Genomic DNA, 14,787 nt, shown 5'->3' on the forward strand with positions numbered 1-14,787 from the left:
AGGCACTGTTGGTCCCTAGCGGAGGCCCTGCCTGCCTTAGTCCCTGAAAGGAAGGGGAAGCTCTTCTGGGAAAGTGGCTAGTGAATTCACTGCCTGTGTTAATCAGTGCCTGAGCTCTGCACCTCTGAAGACAACACCGAGCTCCTCACATCACCCCACACACCCAGAGGGTGAGGCCTGTATCACCACCAGCAAAAGTTGAAGAGCATAGGGTCCTGGGGCAATAAGAGCAGTGAGGAGGTGTTTTGAGTTGTGGATGACCTAGCAGCATCTTAAGAGCAGGCAGCAGAAGGGGGAGGGGGCTGGAGAAATGGTTTAGTGGTTAAATGCTGACGGCCTGGGTTCAGTTCCCCAATATCCATGTAAAGCCAAATGCGCAAAGTACAGCATGCATCTGGAGTATGTTTACAGTGGCAGGAGGCTCTGGTGTGCCCATTCATTCTCCGTCCCACACTCTTTTTCTGTTTGAAAATAAATGAATTTTTTTTTTTAAAAAGACAAAAGCCAGGTGTGGTGGCGCATACCTTTAATTCAAATTCATGATCATCCTCCTGCCTCCCAAGTGCTGGGGTTAAAGGCGTGCACCACTGTGCTTGGCTCCCCATTGCCAACTCCTTACTTCTCCTCTCAGGTAGTCTCAACACCCACACACATCTTGAATACCAGCTAGGGCACTGCAGTTGAGCTTGCCAATGTGACTTCTGCAGCCCATGTGGCGGAGATCCCTGGAAAGTTCCAGGTTCCTATTCTGATGATTTCTGTTATGTCACAGCATATGTGCTTGTGGACACTGGCTCTGGGGTCTTCCTGATACCTTGGCACCAAGGCCGTCTGTCCACCATGTCCATCAGCTGAACTCAGATGGGGAAGACACCACCATACAGACACGGGTGTCAACTAAGGGAGAGCTGGTGGCAGACTGTTCAGGCAAGTGCAGGTCACAGCTGGCAGTGACAGGGTGGCAAGAGGGGCTGCTTGATAGGTAAGATGACCCCAGGAGGGTGGCAGCTGAGGAAATGCCTCTCTGCCCACAGACATGGCACTTCAGCCAGTGTATATGGGATTTTACACGTCCATGCACTGTGGGAACTCAAGTGGCCCCCAATTCTAATTGAATTCTCTCAAATTGGTCTCTTAATCCTTCCATTTCTAAAGCCATATGAGCTTTTTTTTTTTGACAGGGTCTTGTGTTGCTCAAGCTGGCTGCAAACTTGCTGTGTAGCCTAGGGTAATCTTGAACTCTCCTTTACCTCCTAAGTGCTGGTATTACAGGTGTATACCACTTAACATGTTATCTATTTATAAAACCTTGAAAGGTGATGCACTTAATTTTAAGTGTGGGCCAACAACTATCACACTGTAAAGTAAAAAAAGAGCAGACTCCTCCGGTGTGTGCTTACACACTAAGATAGCACTTGGCTTTTCAGGGGCAGGGTGGACACCTTGAAGAGGGAAGCCCTGCATTGGTATGAGACCTCCATCACTGTGGGAAGGAAGCATGCCTTGATATCTGCTGTCTCAGAGATGGATCTGACTCTTCTGGCAGCAATACACTTGGAATTCCCTCAGCAAGATGCTCCTAGGCTGGTGGGGAATACCGGGGAAGGTTCTGAGTAGTGTGTGTGAGTCTTTTCTCAATGTTGCCTGAGAAGGAGGGGCCAGGCAGAAGCCCAGCTTCAGTAGCTCAGAGGCTGTTACTTCTTTTCTCCAAATGCCATCACTTACCAAGGTATTTCTCCATCAGGCTTGCATGCCCAACAGCGTGGCTGAGTCATGGCTCACACTGTCTTCCCACAAGTCCTCTGCCACCAGTGGTACATGGATCATTCAGTACGGAGAGCTGCAGAAAGGCAGGGGCCTGCCTGAGCCTCAGGATGGGAAGCCAGTGAGCAGTGCCGTGGGTGGGTGCCTTCAGTCTTGCTTCACCCTGACCAAACCTCACCTGCAGTTCACTACACATGGCCTACATTTCATGCTCCCAGCTCCTGGGACAAAGTGTGAGCTCCCTCTTCCTGGCCGAAGTGACCAACACCCTAGATCTTGGGGCCTGTTGTCAGGGGTTTTGGTTAACTGTTATGAGTGTCTGTGCATGTGTGTGAGGCCAGATGACAACCTTGGGTAGCCTTCCTCAGAAATGTCCACCCTCTTGGGGTATTTTACTGACCCGGAGTTGTCAACTAGGTCAGCCAGAGCGCCCCAATGACCTACTGGTCTTCACCTCACCAGCACCAAGACCACAAACATGGACCACATGTCTGACATCTTTGCAGGGGTTTTGGGGATTAAACTCAAGCCCTGTTTGTGAGACAAGCGTTTTACTGACCTAGCTATCTTCCCCGTCTCCAGATGGCAGAGGTTTTGCCTAGAGCCAAGCTCTCTGCATCTTCTGAGTTAAGCTGCCGTCCCAAACCAGCTGAGTCCGTGGAGCACAGCTGGAGCTCTCAGGCACGTTGAATACTGATTAAAAACCAAACCAAATTTATTGAAAACAAGGATCTTTTAGTAAAACAAATCAGCTGAGAGCTACCACCGCTCAAGAAAACAGTATGTATAAAAGCCTCAGGAAGAGAAGACTTTTCAGCTTGCAGGGCACCGAGTTACAGCACACAATGTAACAAAGAGCCACACATGGGAAAGCTGTGTCCCAAGCCTACACAGAGCACGCCAGCTTCCACCCCCTTGGAATGCTGTTCATGACTCATTGGAGAAAGGGAAGCTGCTAGAACACAGGGGTCCCACTGCTGCCCCTCCTCCCTGCACACAGGCCAAGTAGGTAGAACAAGGTCACCTGACAAGTTGCACTTGCCTTTCTCAAGATTCCCTCAGGAGAGAAAGGCTCTGCAGTCTATGGACCCACACCAGTCACATGAAGTCCTCCACTGTCTCCTTATCCAAATCCCCACTAACTACTACACAGGTGCAAGTGCAGGACAAGAGAGTCACCTCCAAAACCAATTTCTGGTCTTTGATAAACTGAGAAACACAAACACTAGGCAGCTTGACCAGAATCTCTGGGCATGACAGGACAGCAGGTGAGAGTCCAACGCCCTGATGCACCTCCACAGGAGGAAAAGGTGGTTTCCTGCCGCCAAGGCCGCTGCTGTCACCCGTCCCACTCTGCTTCGTCTCACTTGTGGGTCCGTATGCTGCTACAGATTTGGGCAAGACGGCTCTACAAAAGGAGATAAATCCGTTAAAGGAGCTGGAACCTCACGAGTGTGCCCAGTCGCTGTACAGTCTACCCACACACGAGTATGAGTGGGCCTCAGTCCTGCCAGCCTTCAACTATATCACACACCAATGAACCTTGGCAAAAACTCAGTTTCTCATCTGAACAAAGGAGTAAAGCAACATCTGGAATGAGACTGTGACGGCAGCAGTTGAATATGTGGGGACAGTAATGCTAGAGGTTGACAGTGACAAAATTCGGGTGGTGTGGGTGAAACCTTAGTTCGTGTTTAGGAAACTAGCTCAACCCACAACCCTTCCTGGGTGTAGCCTTCACAGACCCACAGAAGGACGGGCCCTGACAGCCATGTCTGCACCAACTGTTCCCACCCACACCTATGGGTGGCTGGACCAGAAAGGTTCATCAGATGGACCACAGCTCTTCCTCTTGAGAATTTAAGCTGATTGGAGCAATGAGATTAGGACAGCTCACTGTGGAGGAGAGTAGAATGGGAGGGGTGGAGCTGGTGAGGTACTGGGAGGGAGGATGAAGATGCCCAAGAGAAATGAGTGCCGGGGCCTCGGAGCCAGAGACCTTGGAGCTGGTGCCGTGAAGAAAGGTGCCCCAAATGCTGGGATGTGTGGCTGCCTAGCTCCTTCCTGGACTCTGTGAGATTTCTTTGAATGGGCCCCTCCTCTCCTTGAGTGCTGTGAGGAAGTTCTGATTCTGGTGGTCGGGGGGCCCTGGAGTTCCCTGGCAGGCACTGCCCGAGTGAGGCAGAGCTTGGGCTTCACTATGGAACTTCGCTGGCAGACTTGGGAACTGACCAAAGCTCAGCATCAATTTATGAACGGATTTTCTACTGTGTAAACAAATAAAGTCCCATGTGGGAGAGGGGTAGTATCATTCTACCTTTCAGACAACCCTAAAGAAAGCTGCACCATGAAAGCCACTGGAGGCCCCCCGTGAGACCATCTAAACGTACCGAGAGTTTCTTAATGTTTCCTAAGGCCTCAGGGTCCAGCTGTGCAATGTCCATCCTCTGCAGGTCACTGGCCAACAACCGCATGCTCTGTACAGAGAGGATGGGTTAAATGGCATGCCCTTCAGGACAGGAACCTCCACCCAGCAGCCAGTGTGCCTCAGGGTCCTTGATGTCCTGCATGTGGTGGCTGGGAATAGCTAGGGTGGAGAAGCAACCAGGCAAGCAAGGGGGAAGGTGTTCGACTTAAGGAGACAATGACATCGTCAGTACTGTAACTAGGCCACTAGCTGGATCACTTAGGTACATGCCATGCAGAGCTGAGAGGTCATCCTTCCCTAGGAGCTGAGGTTGGCATTGTCCCCTTTGCAGCCTAGAGAAAATGGGCCTCACCTGTTTCAGAATCTCTCAATGTTGCACAGAGTTGAAGGCATAGCACAAGTTGCCCCTTCTAGACTAAGCAGTACCCCAGGAATGCTTTCTTCTACATTCCCTTTAAATCTATTACTGCACAAGTCACAGATATTACCACTGCAAACCGATCTCAACTGCTGAGCTGCTTCTCAAGGGCAGGAACCATGCCTTTTACACTTGGGATTGCCGTCAGCAAATGGGGAAATGAACCCAGAGCTGGACCTCTACCATGGGAGGAAAACTAGGTCATGTTTGGAGATCAGAACCTATGCCACCAAAAGGACTGAGAGGGGAATGAAACAATGGCTCAGGGAAGAGAAATGCTTCATTGAGCAGTGTTCTGTGGACTGGCTTCCCAGGGAGGTACTTTACCGCACCACCGCCTATGGGCACGGTGAGGGAGATCTCTTTGCTGTCAGCGAGAGGGCTGCCATTGACGGACACATTGTAAATCTGCTCTCTGGATGCTGGAATGCGCAGGCCTGGGGTCTTGAAGACCCTATAAAGTAGAAAAGGCTCTGTGAAGATATCTTGGCAGACTGAATAATAACACCAGGCACAACAAGTCCTTCCAACCTCCATCTGGTCTCAAGCTGTAGTTTTCAAGTCACATTCTTCTAGGAAGGCAAATCCTACATTTAGGAAAACATTTTTTAAGCCATAATGACTAAACACAGCTGGAGAAAGGAGGCTGTAATTATCAACATCCATCTAGCAAAAGTCAACTCTTAGCCATGCAAATTTTAGCAGCAAAGCTCTGTATGGGTACCTGTCATCCACCCATCCACAGAGCCAGAAATAAACTGGGTAATGTGCTTTCCAGAGGGGTTAAGTACTTCCACCAGGAGGAACTTTCCAGGGTCACAGGAGGATTCAATGAGTACATCATCTGACCAATTCCCAGTTAGAATGTTGCCTCCATTTTCTCCAAAAGTCTTTGGCTACATACTCAAGTGAAAGCAGACAGTGAAATGGGAATTATAAATGGAAAGTCTTCCCCACTCTCCCTACCAATTCTTATTTCTCCAGAAATTTTCCATATGTATAACACAGATGAGGTCATAAGGGATACTGGTTAGCCACCTGCTCAGAGCTGCTCAAGGGAAGATTAAGAGGCTTTTCCCTAGGAGCACATCCATTCATCTCCCTTCCCTCCCTCTCTCCAGGTTTCGTGCAGCCCAGGATGGCCTCAAAGACTATGTAGCTGAGGATGACCTTGTACTCTTGATCTTCCTGCCTACACCTTCCAAGTACTGAGAAGACACGCTTGTGCATTCAGCATTTTTTCTTTTTTTTTTAAAAAAAATATTTTGCCGGGCGTGGTGGGGCACGCCTTTAATCCCAGCACTTGTGAGGCAGAGTTAGGAGACTGCCGTGAGTTTGAGGCCACCATGACTACATAGTTAATTCCAGGTCAGCCTGAGCCAGAGCGAGACCCTACCTCGAAAAAACAATAAATAAATAAAAATAAATATTTTATCTGGGCTGGAGGGATGGCTTATAGCAGTTAAGGCGTTTTCCTGCAAAGCCAAAGGATCCAGGTTCAATTCCCCAGGACCCATGTTAGCCAGATGCACAAGGGGGTACATGCATCTGGAGTTCATTTGCAGTGGTTAGAGGCCCTGGTACACCCATTCTTTCTCAAATACCAAACAAAAAAAAAAAATTAATAAGAAATATTTATTTTATATTTATTTATTTGACAGAGAGAAAAAGGGAGAAAGAGAGGGAGAAAATGAGCGTGCCAGGGTTTCAGTGACTGCAAGTGAACTCCAGATGCTTACGCCCCCTTGTGCATGTGGCTTATGGGGGTCCTGGGGAATTGAACCTGAGTCCTCTGGCTTTGCAGATGAACGCCTTAACTGCTATAAGCCATCCCTCCAGCCCCACCACTCTTTCTTCAGCATTTCCCATTTGATCAACTAGGCTCCTGGAAAGGTATTCTGCTATGATCATTCTTGTTATGTTGGCCTCCAAACAAGTAGTATCAATTTCTCTCCCATCAAGGGAACAGGAACGACATCTGAGCAAAATCAAAGAAGGCCAAAAGGCATAGACAGGCCTTCTAGTCACCACAGGCTGAATGCTCTCCTTCCTCCCATCAGATAAGGAATCATTTTATCACTGAAAATGGGTGAATGTGCAGTCAGGAGAGGGAAATCCTGAGAAGCTCAGCTGGCTACTGTGCTCTGAGGCTTCCCAGGCCAAGGACTCAAGAGCATTCCCTACATACTCCTGCAGAGCGGTGTTCACTGCTCCCACCAGACCCAACCAAGCCGTTCTCTGTACTCACCTGGAGTCAAACCTGGGCGTCATGCCTGGGGTTGGTTTCACCATAGACAACTCTAGTCTGCTCACAGCTGGGGTAACAATGTTGTCACGGCTCAATCTACATGTAAGAAACATCCATGAGGCATGTCACTCACAGGTGCACTAGGAGCAGTAGCCAAAGAGGTAGGTAACATGGTAAGAATGGGCTGTGCAAGATACTGCCCTAGGATGTCCTGCACCCCTCAGGTTATGTGATTCTCCCTCCACACCACCCTAGGAGGTGAGCACTGTTCGTATTCTCATTTACAGATGCAGAAACTCAGATACCCGAAGTTGAAAGAACTTGTCCAAGGTCACACAGACAATCAGGAGGACCCACAATGAATGCAGGCAGTCTGCCTCCAGACAGTGCTGACTCCCCAAAGCAAAGGGCTCTGGTCATCTCACAAGGTGGTTAGTTAGTGCCTTGCTGCCTCAGTCAGGGAGAAAGGACTTCTCACCTGCACAGACACACATCCCCAGGACTTCCCCAAGCTGTGTCCCCTCCCCACAGAACACTCAGGATTACATTACTTCACCTCCGCCAGCAGCAAAATGTCACATTAACTGGAAATTTCATTACCTTTTGCTCTTGCCTCTTCCTTGTATAGACTGGGTTCTCTTCTTGGAAGGAGGACATCTTTTGACCTAAAGTCACAATCAAATAAACCTGAGGTTATATAAAGCCCAGCAAAGAAGAAAAGTAAGATGTAAAGGGAGAGAAGGGAAACGCACTTTGGAAAGGAAAGTAAGTACTGCATATAATGAAATCTACCTCAGCTCGGCATGGCGACCGCTGCCTCAAATCCTAGCATGTGGAAGGCTATGTTAAAAGTTCAAGGCCATCCAGGGCAATGTGTTGAGACCCCAAATCAAACCAAACACGCAGAGAAAGTCAGTCCATCCTACTGAATTCAACAACTGGGACACCAGGGATCTAAGGGAATATTCTGGCTAGCTCTCCAAAATAAAGGGTTTAGGCCAAGATAGAAGGCAAATTTCTTTTGAACTGACTGCACACTGCACTCTGGCTTCTTCCTACTACTTTTCACAGTGCTGCTGTGGTTGTCACTCAGGGTTTCTGGGTGGACAACCCAAGGACTTCTCTGCAGTCCTCCCCTTCCTGAGTACCCAGCAAGAATCACTGCTTACCTCCTGGCAACTCTCCTGCTCTGCCTCTCATGCATAACCCAGCTGGTTGTCCTTCCTTTCTGTTTTTTTTTTTTTTCCAGGTAGGGTTTTGCTCTAGCCTAGGCTCTCCTGGAATTAGTTTCGGGCTGCCTTGAACTTGGTGCAATCTTCCTACCTCTGCCTCCCCGAAACAGAGGTTAAAGGCATGTGCCACTACATCCAGCTGGATGTCCCTTGTGAGTCATTCTCAGGAGCACCTTTCTACCTGCCTTCCAGTGCCCACTGACAGCTGCCCTTCCTTCATGCCTTCCCAGTGCAGCTAAAGACCTGGGAGTCGGTGTGTCTCTTCCTTTCCTCCTCATTGAGCACCAAGATAAAGTTCCATTGAGCTAGATGTGCTGGAAATCACTTAACATAGCAGGTCATGCAAACGGAAAACGTGCCTCCTCATCTCAACTAACCACTCTGCCTCCTGGGTCTCCTATTTCATGGGTGACAGATATCTAATCTAGAAGCCATTTGCTCATCTTTGCTCTTTCCTGTGTAAAACTATCGTGCCCATTTTCCTTTGTAAAGCTGATCTCCAAACCACACTTTCATTGTGTAGGCATCACTCCTAGTTCAGCCTGACTGGGTCCCTTGATTTCTCCCCCCACATCCAGTGACCCTGAACATTGTTTTGCAATCCTGCTCTGGTGTCACTTATCCTTACCTGTTGCCTGACAGAATACAAGCTTTCAAGCTTATGACACAGGCCACCCATTATCTGGTCCCTACCTTCCCTCAGCTTCTAATTGCTTCCTGTGCCTTAAAGAAACACTTTTTCTAGCTTGGCCTCTTTCTTCTTCAGAATGGAACTTCATTCACTTTTTTTTTTTGAAGTAGGGTCCCACTCAAGCCCAGGCTGACCTGCAACTCACTAGTCTCAGGGTGGCCATGAAGTCACAGCAATCCTCCTACTTCTGCCTCTCAAGTGTTGGGATTAAAGGTGTGCCACCATGCCTAGCAACCTTCATTCACTTTGAAAAGCTCTGGCTATGTCTTAATGGCACAGGGAAGCTTGTTGGCTTCTCTTTTGTATTGTACACACTTTGCCCAATGTCAATGGTGACTTTTGTTATTTGCCACTTGAAGTGGGATCTGCTCAATCTAACTGTGAGCTCTGCTAGGGCAACACCATGTCCCAAATATTTCTTTATAGCATATCTCCTGTCAGTTCATAAACTTGAATTCCTACTTACTCGTGTAGATCGAAGACTCTTTTGTTTATTTTCCTCTTCTTCTTCTTCCACTATCATTTCATCCACTTGTATTACCTTTTGTTCTATAAGAAAGTTTTAAGAGTGTTTTTGGAACTGGAGAGATGTCTTAGAGTTTAAGGTGCTTGCCTGCAAAGCCAAAAGACCCAGGTTCGATTCCCAGGTACCCACATAAAGCCAGATCCACAAGGTGGCACATGCATCTGGAGTTCATTTGCAGTAGCTAGCATCCCTGGTGTGCCCATTCTCTATCTGCCTCCTTCTCTCTCTCTTTCAAATAAATAAATAAACAAATAAATACAATGCAATCTTCCAGACAAAGAACAGTCTGGATATCCATCACCTTTCACTGCCTGGTACCTGAAGAGGAAAAGATAATGACATCAAAATTAAAGAGAGACTAACTGAGAGGGGAAGGGGATATGATGGAGGGTGGATTTGTGAGGGGGAAAGTAGGGTAGGGGATAATTATCATGGTTAATTATCTATAATTATGGAAGCTGTCAATAAAAAGTTAAAATAAAATAAAGTATGTGGATGAATGAGATAGGAGGGACACCTGACATTCTTCACTGGCCTCTGCCCAGGCACAGGCATCCACACTTACACATGCACACACCACACACATCAAACTACACATGCAAAAAACTCCCTAAAACCAACCAGGACCACAACAAACAAAACCCCCACAGATTTGAGACTCTTTTTTTTTTTTTAATTTTTTTTGTTTGTTTTTTTTTTTAAATTTATTTCAGAGTGACAGACAGAGAAAGAGGGAAAGGGGGGGGGAGAGAGAGAGAGAGAGAGAGAGAGAGAGAGAGGGCGCGCGCGCATCAGGGCTTCCAGCCACTGCAGATGAATTCCAGATGCGTGCGCCCCCTTGTGCATCTGGCTAACGTGGGTCCTGGGGAATCGGGCCTCGAACCGGGGTTCTTAGGCTTCACAGGCAAGCGCTTAACCACTAAGCCATCTCTCCAGCCCAGATTTGAGACTCTTAAGCTTGAGGCCTGCTCCCAGTAATTAGGTCAAATGGTTTAACTCCAGATGCCTCAGTTTCCTCATCTGTAACAGGAGCCCTCACCTTATTAGGGATCTCAGTCAGGCTGCCCACTGAACTGAGTCACAGGAACATCCATGTTCAGAAAGCTATTTCTTCTGCAATTCTCTTCTACCCTGCTAAGGCTGCCAGGGAGTCGTGGTTGGTGTTTGTCATCTTCTACCATTGCTCTGGGCCTTACTATTTTCCTCAGGAAAAGGCAAACAGGCAACAGTGCTTGGTTTCCAGCATAGCACCTTTCCCCTCTCTATTCACTGTCCTTTGAGTGCATATGTAGTCTTCAGAATTTGAGTATTATCAATCCTGCATACAACTCACTGAATGCGGTGGCCGAGAAAAAACATTCCCAAATAGGGTCTCACTCTAGCCCAAACTAGTGATTGATCTTCCTACCTCTGCTTCCCAAGTGCTGCAATCAGACAGGCACCAGCCCCTGCTAAATCTAAATCATATTTTGCATTTGTAAGACTGAGGACTAGACATTCTTGGAAGGAGGGCATCAAGAAGCCCTGCCTGGGTAGCCAACATAGCTCCCTGGACCAAGATCTCTGTGTAATAGTAGTTTTTGAGAAGTGATGATGCTAGGCATGGTGGAACATGCCTATAATCCCAGGGGAGGCAGAAGGACCAGTTCAAGGTCATCCTTGGTGAGTTAAAGATAAACCAGGGCTACAAGAATCCTCTCTCTCTTGAAAAAAAGTACTCACTTTTGGGGCTGGGGAAATGGCTTAGTGGTTAAGGCATTTGTCTGCGAAGCCTAAGAACCCTGGTTCAATTTCCCAGGACCCATATAAGCCAGATGCACAAGGGGGCACATGTGTCTGGAGTTTGTTTGCAGTGGGCGGAGGCCCTGGCATGACCATTCTCTTCCTCTCTGCCTCTTTTCCTGTCCCTTTCTCTCAAATAAATAAATAAAACAAAGGCATGAGCCACCATTCCTGCAAAATAACAACAACAATAATAATAATGAAGTACTCACTTTTGGCAGATTTTAGAGGCGTCTTAATAGCTTCTGCTGTTAATTTGTTTATTTCTGTGATATCCAAGTCAGCCTGTAGGGGTTGAGGAAGCTGGGTTATGGATAAGGAAAGCATGCAGCATGGACTCAGGCCATTTCACTAGCTCTGACTGTTTCACTTCTCCCCATGTTTCTGCTATTCATCCCTAACTGAACTGGCTCCTAATTACCTTTCATTTCTGAATCTTATGGATTTAGTATCTATCCATAAGCTAGCTATGGAGAGATAGACAGCAAGACAATGTACCCTTTGTAGCTATCAACCTCTGGCTCCCCACCTCACACACTTACATGCAAGTGCACCCGCATACACAACCACCTCAAAACACTGCTGCAAACTACCTCCTTTAAAACAAACAAGAACATGTCTGCACTTTGCTAGCCAATGTACGGAAGAAGGGGCATGGAGCGTTCACGCCCTTTCTGCTGTGTCATCCTTCCCTGAACCTCTTGTTCAGCTCTCAGGAAGCTTTCAAACCTTAGTATCCTTTTGAAATTTCTAAGGAGGTGTGATTACATAGGCACAGCTGATTTCTCATAGGCCACTAGTCATCAGCTTAACCCTCTGAGCACATGGTTAGTCCCCCTGGCAAAGCACTTCATCCACTGGTTATCCAAGGACTTTCCAGAAATGTTCTCATTAACAAACTCAGGCAAGGTTGAAAGGGGCTTGTTATGAACAGTAAAACTATTTCTCACCTCTGTAACTAGTGTCTCATGACAAAAGGCTCAATATTCTAATAAAAAACAGCCTTTCTTTCTATGGTCTTATGAATTTATGAGGACTACAGAACCTATGGGCAAGAACTGTGGATAAAACCCCCCAAATACACATTTATTCTTTGGTAGCCAATGGAGGATTGGTCCCAGGATCCTAGTAAAACACCCAAATCCACATATGTTCATGTCCCTATATAACATAACATAGTGTAAGCCAGGCATGGTGGCACATGTCTTCAACCTCAGGACTCGAGAGGCTAAGGTAAGAGTTTCACTGTGAGTTCAAGACCAGCCTGAGACTATATAGTGAATTCCAGGTCAGCCTGGGCTACATAGTGAGACCCTGCCTTAGAAAACCAAACAATTACAAAATGGTAATACATAATAATACATAGCAATACATGCATATACATAATACATGCATATCCTACAGTATGTTTATGCACATCTTACGATACGTTTTAAAATACTTAGCATAGTGTAAATACTACATAGTTGTTACACTATATAGTTGACAGTATAAGATCCTGTGTATGTTCAGAATGGATACAATTTTTTTTCTGAAAATTTTATTTTTTTTAGTGAATGATTTTGATCCACAGTTGGTTCAACCCCAGCTGAGGAAGTAACAGATGGAGTGGAGAGGGACTGCACAACCACAGTACACTCATTTCCCTTAGGACCCAGGGCTGTTTGGGCTTCACTTACCTAGTGTCTAACACAAGTATAATTTTTCAGTTGACACAAATAATGTTCCCTGATGAAACAACTTCTACACTGTGCACCCAATGGGTAGATTTCATAACTGTATTAAACAAAAATAAGGTGGGTCACTTACAGTTGCTGCCTCTTCCAGGGCCTGCTTGTTTCCTCCGAGGGCTTAAAAAAGAACATTGTATTTAGTTACCATCAGGTTTGAACGGAAAATTGCCATTCCTAATACAATCAGTAGTCTGGCTCAAACTGGACGGATTGAGCCCTGGGGTAGCAGTGCAAGACTTGCAACCTAGTCTTTCTCCAAGCTAGATTGCTCCTTGTTTAGGCCCATTTATTCTACGTTGCATCTCATCAAAATTCTTGCCGTTTCCCACTGTCACGGCCCGTCCCTCATGCCCTAGTGCTCTCCCGCTATTTGTTCCATTTCAAAGTCTTCTCCGTACTAACACATTTCTAACTCAGGCCTCAAAAGTCAGCCCAAATGTCACCGCAAAACACTAATTTTCTATCATAGCAGATTGCTGAAAATCATAAAAATAAAGATTTTGTATTATGAAAACAAAACAAAAACAAACAAACAAAAAAAGAGAACTGCACTGCAAATTGGGGGGAAAAAAAAGCAAGTCAAAAGAATCATTGAACTGGAAGAGACAATAGTTCAGTTGGGAGAGTTAGACCAAAGAATCATTTAACTGTCTGTGAGCAGGAAACAGGATCCATTCTGGGGAAGCACTAAGAACAAAGCAAACAGATTAAGTACGGGTAACCCCCACAGAGGGGAGAGCCCCTACATTTCCCTGGAAGTTTAACAAGTTGTGGGAAACAGGCTGGGACTTTTCCTCTGGTCAGGAAAACTCCCCTGCCCTTCCATTTCACAACTAAGTTGCCAAGTTTTTGCAGAAAGAGCTGCTTGGGGCTACCCATCCATTTGACCTGACGACAAACTACGCGTCCACTCATTTTCACAAGACAATTTTATTTACTTGGAAGTAGAGAGAGAGAATGGGTGCCAGGGCCTCTACCCACTGAAAACTCCAGATGCATGGCCACTACCTTGTGTATCTGGCCTTACGTGGGTACTGGGGAATCGAACTCAGGTCGCTAAGCTTTGCAGGCAAGTGCCTTATCCACTGGGCCATCTCTCCAGCCCTATTTCTTTCTTTCTTTATTTTTAATCGCTTTCTGGGCAGGAGAGACAGCTCAGCGGTTAAAGGTGCTAGCTTGTGCAAAGGTTGGATAGTGCACACATAAAAATGTTTCCTACTGTGTCACAATGATTTGAAGTTCACATTTCTCTGTACACGCTCATGACAGCCATCACTAAAGGACGGGGACCCTTGGGAGTCATTGCAGCGGGCTGTCTGTCGGGACAACCACAGAGCGACTCCAGGGGAACGGCGCACAGCTCTTACCGAAGTAGTCAAGCCAGTTCATCTCCCGCAGAGCCCTGGGGAGCCGCAGGATCTCGATGTTGTACAGGTTCTCCACCTCCTTGAGGAGGTTCTGGCGGTCCGACTCGATTTGCTTGACTCGTACTTGCACTGCGAAGAGGACAAGGCCGACCCGTCACGGGGAACTGCGTCCGTCCCGCGCCCCGACCCGCCGCCCAGCACCTCCCCTACCTTCCCGGTCGAAGTCCTTGAGGAAGGAGGCGAGCTTCCTGCTCCGGAGAGTGTTGGTCTTGGCCCCGCGACTGCTCCCCCGGCCCTTCCGAGGAGCCATGGCGCTGCGGTGGAGGCTGCAGGACAGAGAGCCACAAGGGCAGCGGCGGAGGCGGGGAGAAAGAGAATGAGGGTCGGAGGAGACGGGCGGGAAGCGTCCTTTGGGGTGTGGGCATTAAGAAGTCGCCGTACTAGTACCTGCGGGCCGCCGGGCGAGGACCAGAACGCGCTGCGCTCCTCCCAACTGAGGGACGAACAACTCCGCGTCTAACCGCCACCCGATTCAAACTCAACCGGCACGGGCCGACCAATGAGACGTCTCCATCTGGGGGACGGCTCCCACAGAGAC

General features: G+C 47.5%; 1 protein-coding gene across 1 annotated transcript; it reads right to left on the reverse strand.

Moving 5' to 3' along the window:
• Positions 1-2,461: 2,461 nt before the first annotated feature.
• Cdca8 (cell division cycle associated 8) lies at positions 2,462-14,704 on the reverse strand. The gene is made up of 11 exons (XM_004665208.2): positions 14,637-14,704; positions 14,400-14,515; positions 14,190-14,318; positions 12,899-12,939; positions 11,302-11,374; positions 9,248-9,330; positions 7,459-7,523; positions 6,859-6,954; positions 4,938-5,064; positions 4,155-4,241; positions 2,462-3,172 (listed from the first exon to the last, which is right to left on the reverse strand). Exons 2-11 carry the CDS (start codon positions 14,497-14,499, stop codon positions 3,128-3,130), a joined length of 846 nt encoding a protein of 281 aa, XP_004665265.1. The 5' UTR covers positions 14,500-14,515; positions 14,637-14,704; the 3' UTR covers positions 2,462-3,127.
• Positions 14,705-14,787: the final 83 nt, after the last annotated feature.

The sequence above is a fragment of the Jaculus jaculus genome, chromosome 5 (genome assembly GCF_020740685.1).
Source record: "Jaculus jaculus isolate mJacJac1 chromosome 5, mJacJac1.mat.Y.cur, whole genome shotgun sequence".
In the NCBI taxonomy this organism is placed as follows: Eukaryota; Metazoa; Chordata; class Mammalia; order Rodentia; family Dipodidae; genus Jaculus; species Jaculus jaculus.

Bases quoted from the DNA above. Each gene is read 5' to 3' on its own strand.
- Cdca8 (XM_004665208.2), bottom strand. From the start codon at position 14,499: ATGGCTCCTCGGAAGGGCCGGGGGAGCAGTCGCGGGGCCAAGACCAAC. The intron at 14,319-14,399 runs GTAGGGGAGGTG...TCCTCTTCGCAG, and splicing joins CAAGGACTTCGACCGGGAAG to TGCAAGTACGAGTCAAGCAA. The intron at 5,065-6,858 runs GTGAGTACAGAG...TCTACTTTATAG, and splicing joins ACGCCCAGGTTTGACTCCAG to GGTCTTCAAGACCCCAGGCC.